Here is an 11,849-nt window from a genome sequence, read left to right on the forward strand (position 1 = left end):
GAACAAAACAGGTCCTGGGGGCCACGTCTGGGTTGTAGGGTGGCTGCGGAAGCGCTGGGATGCGGTCCCTGGTTAGGTGGCTGTAAAAAGAAAGGCGGTGTGAGCCCGTGCGTTGTCGTATCCGGAATAGCCGTCACAGCCGAGGTGCACACTGCTTGGATCCCCTTTGTCGTCTAAAAATGCTTGCCATTCATCGGCCTTTCTGACAAGGAAACTAAAAAGGTTCTAGGCCACGTCTGGGCTGTAGGGCGGCTGCGGAAGCGTTGCGATGTCGGCCTTGGTTAGGTGGGTGTGAAAAGAAATGCGGGGTGAGCCGATGCGTTGTCGTACCCGGAATAGCAGTGAGAGCCGTGGTGCACGCTTCTTGGATCCCCTCTGTCGTCTCAAAATGCTTGCCATTCATCGGCCTTTCTGGCAAGGAAACAAAAAAGGTCCTAGGCCACGTCTGGGCTGTAGGGCGGCTGCGGAAGCATTGGGATACGGTTCCTGGTTAGGTGGCTGTAAAAAGAAATGCGGTGTGAGCCCGTGTGTTGTCGTACCCGGAATAGCCTTGAGAGCCGAGGTGTGTGCTACTTGGATCCCCTCTATCGTGTCAAAATGCTTGCCTTTAATCGGCCTTTTCAGGCTGAACGACTGCTGAAGCATTGGGATGCGGGCTGTGATGTCCAGGAGGAACAAGTTCAAGGTGGACGGTGCCTCTGATGTGAAAAAAGACATTGCGTTTTCAATTTGAATTTGACCCATCATGGCCTTCATCAGCGATCTCATCCCGGCCTCCCAAAAAGGCTTGGTGCCACCGAAACTCACCACTCACAGGAGCACGTCGCGCGAAAATGTTTGTCCTTACTCTCCAGGTGCTCGGAGACATCTGACCAGCCGCTCTCGTTCGTCAGCTGGAAACGCCTTCTACCGAATCCAGTCGTTCCGCACATGCTCGTCTTAAATTCCAATGTTGTTGTTGTTGTTCTAACGGCAGAATTCTGCCGAGTTGACAGTCCTTGGCCGGATAAAAATCCGGGTCCGTTCCGGTTTTCGTAGACCCGGCTGTCGTGGGTTAAATTCCAATCGTAGGGTATGCTTTCGTCCATATTCTGAAAAGAAGCTTATTTTTCAGTTCGTCGACGGTCTCAGTTCCTTTATACCGAGTTGCTGATGACTGCTCTCAGAGACAAAAGTTATTGTCCGTTTCATTACCTACAACACTGTCATATAACTTATTTCTATAGGACTCGTAGTATCGCCAAAAATCGAGATAAACCATTCCTAACCCTTAAAAGTTGAGCCACACCCCTCCCGTAAATTATTTTCCTCTTAATGTTGTTGTTTTATCTCTTGTTTCCGATGGGTGTGGTGTGATAAAAGTGGCTCGAATTAAGTGTATTAGGAATTGTGGAAAAAAAAATTTTTTAAATATTAGTCACAAAACAATTTTTTTTTCTAATCTGAAAATTTTGGACTTCAATCATAAATAATTGCTCAAATATCTTAATGCCTTATTTTGTAATATAGAAAACATTAAAGCCACCATAAATGCTATATTTTCAACAAAACGGGCAAAAATTCACAAATTCCGCTATTCCTCACGCCCACACACCACCAAACGCTACAATTAACTGCCATTATTTTACTGAAATTAAAAAAATTGTATTAAACTGTATACTAACACTTTTGATTACAAAAACTGCTGTTGTTGCTGCAGGAAACCCCGCTCTGTAATTGTTGTGTTTTGTATGTTCTTTTGTAAATATTTTTACGTAATATATTTGTAGCATTAAATAATTTGATTTTTCGCTTTGAAATGGTTATAATTTTATTTTTAACAAAATTTGTATTGAATTTAAACTGGAAAATACAATACAATATATTTTCTATTTTCCATTTCCTCTCTTCCAATCTCCCCACACGCGCACGCGCACGCGCACACATACACCACAACCAACCACAAACTTAGGTGGCAAAGAATCCATTGGCTAGCTTGGCAGCGTTGGGTTTGGCTGGTATAACACCCACCAATACCGGTGGACTGAATCCCACAGGTTAGTTGTTGTGTTGTAGAAATATAGACTTTTTTCAAACTTTTTTGTATTAATAATGCGCACAAAATTTTACTTCCTAAAGCAGCTTTAGCCGCCTTAGCCGGCTCGCAACTACGTACAGCCAATACAAGTCGTACACAACAACAACAGCATGAAATGACCGTCTCTAATGACTTGATCGGCTGCATTATCGGAAAGGGTGGCACAAAAATTGCCGAAATACGTCAAATTTCCGGTGCAATGATACGCATTTCGAATTGTGAGGAACGCGAGGGCGGCAATACCGATCGTACAATCACGATTAGCGGCAATCCTGATTCGGTGGCATTGGCTCAATACTTAATCAACATGAGGTGAGTACCAACTTACACCGTTATAGGTGTCAACAACAAATTTGAATTAAAAAGAATATGTACAAAAGATAGTTTAGAAAAATTTAAAAAATTGAGAAAATGTGAAAAAAATATTTAAAAAATTTGATTAAAAAGAAAACTGAAATAAATAAATTTGTGCTAATTACATTTAAGTATGTATCTGCATTAACCTTTATTGTATACTCTATATATTATATATTCTATTCTTCTCGAAAATTCAAAACATATATATTTTGTCGAATTGAATTGCAAAATAATAAAGAATTTCAACAACAAAAACACAACATACATTGTACGCTGTTAATAATTATGACGTAATTGATTCACAAACACACGCACACACCGTTCGTTCAAACAATCAAAAACATTGATCTATCAATCAGTCAATTAAAATGCAAAATAAAAATGAAAAAACGTATCAAAACAAAGAAAATCGAAAATTTTCGTACTTTCACTATTTGAAATTAATGCTAAGTATACGCAAATTAACAAATATATATAATATGCGGTATAAGGAGGTTCTTTGATGATGATAAAAATTAAAAAGATAAAAACTAAAAAGCAAACAATATAAATATTATCCAAATGAAAAAGTAAATGCGTTCAAAAATGTCACAACTACATTGCAACTCTGTATTAGCAGGCAAACAAGTTTTTTTAACTATACTTTTGTTTTCACTAACTTTTACTACTAAAATGTGCGTAGCGCATGGCTGCCAAGCAGCCTTTGCCTAAACTTAAACTTTAGTAATCCTTTAGACTTAAGCCACTTCATGAGCGCCAAGCGCACAATAACAAACATAACCAAGGTCAAAGGTTAATTTGTGCTGCCCAAAAGAAAAATAGCACACGACTGTAGTAAAACGCTGGCCACCTTATTTATACATGTACTTAGACTCATAAAGAATTGTGTACCTGGCAGTACAACGCTGCGCGTAAATTAAACTAGTCTATAATTTTTGAAAAATATTGAAAACAACAACAACACAAGTATTTATATTACTTTCAAAACTCTTATAACTCAACATTGCAATAAAGAAAAGCAAAGATACTTTGTTACTTCTTGGTATGAACAACTTCTAACCACCACTTTCCCCCCCAGCACCATTTTCCCACCGAAAAAGCACAAGCAAAAAGTGAGAGAGAAAGATAATAACTTTGTTTTTAATTATATCAATTAATATATAATTTTTCCTTTAAGTTACGCACCAAATTAATGTCCACTAATTTTTCACCATTTTCTTTGAAACCAAAGAAAAWATGTTGACGTATATTTTCAATTTTGTTTTGAACCGTTTTAATGAAAAYCTTACTTAATTTAGCCTTTCATAACAGTAAAACACCAAAAAATATATACATATCTGTAAATATGAGCATACATTTTTTAAAAGCCCAGTCATCTCAAATCATAGCAACCTCACCCACAACCTCCCGCCCCGTTTGCGCATATCTTTTCAACAGTATTTACGCTGCTTATAGCAGTTCCAGAACAGTCAACCCAAAAAATCAACTTAGAAACCAGACACTAATATTTCATGCACCCAAAATCCATACAAAAACACTAGCGCTGCCTATACGCTACTAATTTCATCAATATAAGTAGTGTGTTATCCCCTCTCCCACACATAACCAACCACTGGGCGTATAACTTCTACCACCAACACCGACGCCCGCCACTTCAAACTCCTCCTAACCAAACAAATTAGTTGTAACCGAATAAACCCGGAAAATGCATTTTGTAAAATAAAAACTTGCGCTGACACCAAATGTTATCCAACACCATAAAGCAAATACTACTTGCCACTATTAAAATTTTGTATACCAATACTCCTACATATGTATATGTATGTATATAACATTAGAATATATGTATGTATGTAAGTAGAGCAGCACCCGTATCCCCACAGACATTTAATAAATAGAAAAATTCCGAAAACAATGTAAAATCGCTGCGGCGGCAGCAGTAGCAGCAACCGAGGCAACGCCGCGCTGCCACACAAGCACACATAAATCGTACGTCTCATACTTATACCATTTATGAATATTGTTGTTTGTACGTTGTTGCCACCCATGGGATCACGGCCGTGTATGCAAATCAACGTTCCATAAAGTAAAGTACATATCTATCATTTATAATCCATACCAGTATCAATAATGCCAATACGACCCCGAACCCGTCCCACGCCTGTCATTGACCACACCCAATATCGCCCGCTAAATACTCGTTAAAAACGAAAAGTATCCACAGAAATATAATAAGTCATACAGAAACATGAGCCCATTTGAATGCAGCAGCGTGTGTGGCATAAGAAATATATACATATATATGTAAAAATACATATATATGTCCAAATTAATAATTTTATATTCCTTTTTTTTCTAAACCGCAACGTTTGTATATCGTTAGGTTAATTTAAAATTTGTTTTCATTGTAGTTTGAGTACTTATAAGGAAGGGACGTAATCAATTATGTCGCTAAAATGTATATATTTTAGTTAAAGTTTGTTTCTAAGATCTATAGGTACCATAGATGTAGTTCTCAACCTAGTATCGAACAGTTTACCGACGAAAAAGGTATACCCTAAAAGTTTTGGGTAGTTAAAACGTTCAATATATAGTACATTGTGAGAGGTTCGAGTTCCGAACTATGACCTAAAGTGATAGATATAAATTTTGAAAGGTGCGAATCTCGAACTAGTATACAAATTCATATTCACTTCGGTCTATTTTTCATTCGAAAATATTTTTAAAATCCTTCAAACTTCATAAATAGCTCTCAACACTATGAAAAAGGATTAGATTGAGTTATGCTCAAAAATATCTACGAACATCGTGTAGTACACGAGTAATAAATGAGCAATATTCCCACCACAATTACATAGCTGTATACTATATTGATTGGGGCACCGATGGATTAGTATGTATTCTTTTAAATTTAGTTAATTATTAGAACAATTAACATTTGTGAAGATATACATAGTGTTTTATTAAAAACAACAAATTCTAGTGAGGAAACTGAAATTAATTTCAGTAAAGTACTGCCTTCACTCGCCACTTTGCAGTAAAATATTTTTAGTTTTTAATTAGTTGACTTTTATATTTTAATATTCCGCAGTTTCAGGCATTTCTTTATATCAACTCAGCGCTGCCACTGCATTCAAAAACAGCTTACTCAAAATCCCCCATTAAATTCCCTCAAACAAAAAAACATCACCGACCGCCGCCACCACCCACACACTTGTACCATTTTGAACGCCAAACCGCAAAAAAAAAATATATTTATAAATAACATTTGAAGAAACCTCCTTGTAAAACAAAAATCCAGCAAATTCCCTCCTTAACCCTAAACGCAAAAATATCATCAAATTCCAAATTTTTAAAAATGAAAAAAAAAAATAATATTTAAAAAAATGCAAAAACCAACTCAATTCCACAAAATCACCAAAAAAGAGTACAGTCATCACCTTTCAGTGAACAACTAAACCTTATCTCATCACCACATACAAACAATATCCTATTGTCCTTTTTTCTCTTTCTCTCTCTCTCTTTATCCCTTTTCCAGCGTTGAACTGCAAAAGGCTAACCTACAGGAGGTGAACAATGGCGGCGCCAACGGTCAAGCTAACAATGCTAGCAACAGCAACAACAACAACACCAATGTCAGTAATGGCAATGCCAATACGAACAACAGCAGCAGCAGCAACATCAGCAGCGGTGGTGGTAATCACATAAGCGGCACAACCACCTTGTGTGGCAACAACAGTGCTGGCAGTGGCGGCGGCGGCGGCAGCAACACCAGCAATGGCAGCTTGAATCAGAGCGGCGGCAGTAATAATAGTTTAAACAATTTAAACGCGAATACGAGCAATGCAAATAACAGCAATACCAACAACAACAATACACAACACTCAACCACAGGCATGACAATGACAAACAACACCAACAGCAGCAATAGCAACAGCAACAATACGAGCGGCAACAATTTAACCTTAAGCACAACTTCCAACAATCCAACCAATCCATTTTCCACTTCATTGCCATTTTCGAACACACCAAATCCATTTGCCAACTCCACCACAGTCAGTTCGCTAGCAACAGCTATACCGTTAGCACAATTGCTGGCCAAACCGGGCGCCTTGAATGCGCTCTCCAGCTTAACGGCGCTCGGCGGCCTTACCGATCTGTTGGGCGGCTTGGCCACACTCAATGGTCCACCCATACAGACGACCGGTGTGCATCGCACCAAAAGTTTCGCATCGACACGTTTTCGTAGTCACAATCATGCCGATGGCGGTGCTGATAGCGAAAAAACGCGCAACAAATTCAACCCATATTAGAGTAGTTGAGTATGTAGGCGTGAAAGTTTCGTGGTAGTGGTATGGAAGCTTTTTGAGATTGAAATGAAAGCATGTAAGCTTTTAGAATATAAAACGAGAGAAAGTTTTGAAATTTGGTAGATGTGATTTAAAAGCTTTTCTATGAAAGCTTTCAAATAATGTAGAAGTAAAAGCTTACAAATCATATGTATAGTAAGTGACATTTTTGAGATCATGTGGGCATGAAAGCTTTCAAATCATATGTAAGTGAAAGCGTAAAAGTCAAAAATAAATGAAAGCTTAGAAATCATGTGCAAATAAAAACTTTTATATTTTCTAAAATTGAGAGCTATCATATCATGTGTAAATGATATAATTTCTTGTATAAGTGAAAGCTTTAAAATCATGTTTAAATGGAAGATTTCAAATGATGTACAAGTGGAAGCTTTTGAATTACGTAAAAATGAAAGGTTGCAAATAATATACAAGTGAAAGCTTTTTTAACTCATATATAGGTGAAACTTTAAATAACAAAAAATGTAAGCTTTTCAAGTACAATTAGTTAGTTTACCAGCTTACGATACAAAGAAAAAGCAATGTAGGGTTCACAACAAATATAAAAGCTAAGACAAATTTGGCCTAAAGCTTCGAAAGTTAGCTTGCAGCACATGAACCCAAGGAACAGTAAGTTCGTGGACAAATTTGGGGTGTAAAACGAAGTCAACATTTTTTTTATTGTTTGGTAGAGTTGGCGTAAAAGTAGTATTAGTAGTTGTACGAATTGCATACGTGTGCAACGAAATTGGTTGACTTAATTTTTGCAAGCAAGCACACGCTTGCATTTTATAGTTTTTTTTTGTTTACTTGTTTTGGGTAACAGCAAACTTTAGGCATTAGATACACAAATGCAGATACTAAATGAAGATATTTACGTAAATTTACAAATTGTGTGATAACAGCCAGAACACCCACAACCAAGCACACATACATAGATTGGAATTAAATAATTGCATTAAACTCAAACCAATTAAATTTAAATTAAAAAATGCAAACCTTTGCATTAACATTAAGCAAATTAGTTTAGTTATTATATTTTTGCCAGCTTGTAATTATGGCTTTAACATTTTCATAAAAGGAGTCTTAGTTTAACGACATCATGTTCTTATAATCATGACACATGCCTGCTATTGCCCCAGTTTTATTTCAATAAAATTGCGCGTTTTGGAAAAACTGATTTAAAAAAAATAATTTTGTTCTTTCTTCATACGCAATTATGCAATAATTCTAAAATTACTTTCGAAATTTAAAATTTACAAATAAAACAATTTCGTAATTAAATAATTGCGAAATAGACAATTTTAAAATGAAATAATTTCGAAATTGAACTTTCAAAAATTAGTTTATTACGAACTTAAAAATTCCAATATTAAATGACTTCGAAATTGAAAACTTAAAAATTAAATAATTTCGAAATTGAAATTTCAAAAATAAATGGGTTTCGAAATTAAAAATTTAAGAAGAAAATAATTTCGAAAATTCAATAATGCAGAAATTGAAAATTTTATATAGGCAGCCGACCTTAGCCTATTCCAACTGAAATACATATGTATGTAATATATTTTACAACATAACCACACTTTTTAGGTGCGCAACAACATTATCTAGCGTTAAATCAACAATTATTGCATATATTCATACATATATACATTTACACACGTAATTGCATACTCATAATGTTTTGATAATTTTTTAAGTTAAAAAATTAGTTACTAAGTGCAAAGAAGATATGTTATCATTATAGATTCTAAGCAAAATAATGAAAAAAACTAGTTTATTAGCGCTAAATGTTAGCATTAAAAGCAAAAATGTGCGCAAAACAGAAAAATATTTTGTTTTTATTGCAATTCGGAAATATTCTTTTAAAAAGCATTTAATTTTAGAAAATTGGCATAGACTTATTCAGCTTGTTTTTTTTTTTATTGATTTTTGGCAAAAACTGTGTGCTTTTTTTTATGTTTTATAAATGTTATTGAGCGATTGCAGTAGAACTATTATTGGTATCATGACAGTAAGCGCATTAAAAGTTAGCATACACCTTTTTTATTATTCATTTATATATAAAAAAAATAGTTGCATTAGTTGTAGTCGTAGATAAAAACAGGTTTCGAGAACCCGAAATAACTAAAGCATTAATTTATAAAAAAATAATTGAATAAGAAATTAAAATCACTCAGCGTACATACACACACATGCAAGTCGTATACGAATTAAATGCAGCTGTTTGGTTTTACGTAATGCCGAATATGTATGTATTTTTTAATTGGAAAAGACCATTATGAAAAATTGTGATGAAAAGAAAACTAACTCAAATGCTATAACGAACGAAAGTAAGCAAAAACAAAAAATTGTAAGGGCAATGAGAGTTGAGAGCTTATAATATAAAATAATGTGAAATTGAAATATAAATAAATTATAATATAGTAATAAAAAATAATTGTTTGGAGAAATAAATATTTTTTGAGAAACAAAATTTGAGAAGACAATTTCTTTATGTTCAACTTTTGAAAAACAAAAGCCCATTTAGAAGTTAAGAACTCAAAATTGAGTACACAAAACTGATAAGTGGAACTTATAGTGAGTTAAGAATACAACCCTTGAATAAACTCTCCCCACGCCGTCGACTTAACACGATTTTAAAGCTGAATTGTGCTGTTTTTATTGAATTCAATTAAAATTAAGTTAAAAACTTCGTTTGAAGACATTTAGCATTTGAAACGACATTCTGAGATTGCGTCTACATTATTTTTATCTTATGTCTAAATTTTTTGAAATACTCAACCCAAATATGTGTATATACTTTTTTAAAAGGTCTCAACAAAATAAAGAAAAGTTTAGTTTCAAAACTCTTTCTATCAGAAAAAGTATATGAGCTTCTTCACATTTTTAGAAACTACTTTAATTTTGGTTGGCTTTTATATTTTTACCCAGCGCAAGAGAACGAGTACTAAATACAGAGCGTTTGTATAGCTGAATACAGCGCTGAATTATAGAAGCATCATAAGAATAATGTAGAGAACTATTTATACTTGGTCTTTTCGGAATTTTGATTTCATATCATTATTTAGCACTAGAGAACGATAGCTGAATACAGTTCGTTTCTACAAGAAAACAATAAAAAAAATATACGAGTTTGTTCACAAACGAAATTTACCTTAAGAACTATTTAGAGAATGATCTAACTTGCTTCTTACAGAAGTTTGTTATCAACCGAAAGCTGAATACAGCGCTGAATACTAAACGAGTGTGTATTATATAGTTTATGCCTTGGGTGATTATATGGCCAAATAAGCTATTTTTCGCAAATTCAATAAGTTAAAACTAAACGGCAAATAACAATACAAAAAAAAGCTACTTTGCGCTCATTGCTCTCAAAAAATTGACTGATGAGGAAGCTTCTCAAACTAGCATTACATTTAATTATTGGCGTGAATAAATTAATAAATATTTCAAAAATCTTCAAACAACCGAAAACAGGTATTAATTAGATGTAGTTTGGAATATTGCTGTTCATGCATGCAATAGGCAAGAGCATTCAAAGGAAACCCCCTTTGAAATATGTATGTAGTTTTAGAATAACGCTCACTAGTTTTATATAGATTGGTGTTATTAATAGATATAAGCATCATTACAATTAATTTGTTACCACTAATTCAAAAGCTTTAAATGCATGTAAATTCAGCACCCCTCTCTTTTAGAAATATAAATTGCAATATATATATGTTGTATACTATGGTGCATTTTATTTATGGCAAAAGCTTTTCATAAAATGATAGTGGAGAGAAGGCCAAAGGAATGGAAATAATCACATATTACACAGCCATTAACTCAAATAAGAACACAAAGTATGACAATTTAGAGTGCTTTTCAGTAACGTATAGAAAAAAGCAATTCTTCATTATTTAAACTTTGTTTTAACAAAATCTTTGTTTGTGGAAATTGCATGTTAAGTTTTATAAGTGTTTTTTTTTGAAATATTAAAAAAAATACATAAAGCATCTGATTCGAAATAAGAAACCAAAATCTTTTCTTTTTAATCATAATAAAATCTGTCTATATACATACCTCACTTTGTAATGGCAACCTTAGCGCACACGATTGATTCCAAAGTGTTCCCAATTTATGAAAATCACATATGAAATGCATTAAAATTTACTGAACCTAAAAACCGACATTCATATTACAAAAAAAAAATGAAATAAAATGTAGTGAAAAATCAATATCAAATGCGAAAAATATACAACAATCTAACTATGTATTTACTACAAGTATTTATGAAATAACAAATTTATATGTACGAGTATTCACAAAACGAATATATATACACACTTATACTATTCCCTTTTCCTACTATTTATACTAAATACCTTATGCGATGTACTATAATTATATACAATAAGACACAAAAATTTGAAAAAGATTAAACGGAAAAATTAAGAAATAAAAAAAATGATTGAAATTGGAAAATAAACAAAGACAAAAGAATATAATTAAAATTGAAAAAAATATTAACATTGAAAAAATAATAATAAAAATGAACTTTGAAGAAAAATATAATATAAGAACATAAAAAATTAAAATATGAAAATCGTGCAGATTGAAAAGAACATTGAAAACTTCTTAAAGAAGTTGGCGGAATTCCGATTTTAAATAATTTGTAATAGCAAATTCGCTCAGTAAAAATAGTTTATAAAATTTAAAAAGCAATGCAAAAGTTGCTAAGAAAATTAATAATAATAGCATTAAAGCAAAAATAAAAAAGAATAAATAATTTTATGAAGAATTTATGAGCCTCGAAGTATTGTATCTCTATTGTATTGTACATTTTAAATTAAATTTTTTTGAATTGCTAAAAAAGTTTTTCGCGCATAAAAATAAGTAAAAATTATACTCATAAAAAAATACAAAATATTAACGTAGTTAATTGACAAAATGACTTTAAGTCGAAATTTTTTGCAAATAAATTTCAATTTTAACAAATAACAAATGTTTTTTAAATACTAAAAACTATTTGGCATATACGCAACTTTAAAAATAAAAATAAAGTATGTACTCGAATTGTAAGA

At 33.1% G+C, this 11,849-nt stretch overlaps 1 protein-coding gene across 16 annotated transcripts in view; it reads left to right on the plus strand.

Annotated features, from left to right (window-relative positions):
• LOC108966534 (poly(rC)-binding protein 3) overlaps positions 1-11,849 on the plus strand; it is a 134,831-nt gene that overhangs the window by 118,994 nt on the left and 3,988 nt on the right. For 5 of the 16 annotated variants that reach the window (XM_018929494.1, XM_018929495.1, XM_018929496.1 and 2 more), the window contains 3 exons: positions 1,952-2,036; positions 2,119-2,389; positions 5,973-6,747. In XM_018929494.1, coding sequence (XP_018785039.1) covers positions 1,952-2,036; positions 2,119-2,389; positions 5,973-6,747 — 1,131 coding nt within the window. Of the gene's footprint in view, positions 1-1,951; positions 2,037-2,118; positions 2,390-5,972; positions 8,012-11,849 lie in introns of those variants that run through there. The other 11 variants (XM_018929493.1, XM_018929503.1, XM_018929502.1 and 8 more) reach the window with 6 other exon arrangements.

This window comes from Bactrocera latifrons, unplaced genomic scaffold, assembly GCF_001853355.1.
Source record: "Bactrocera latifrons isolate USDA-ARS-PBARC rearing strain unplaced genomic scaffold, ASM185335v1 scaffold_163, whole genome shotgun sequence".
Classification (NCBI taxonomy): domain Eukaryota; kingdom Metazoa; phylum Arthropoda; class Insecta; order Diptera; family Tephritidae; genus Bactrocera; species Bactrocera latifrons.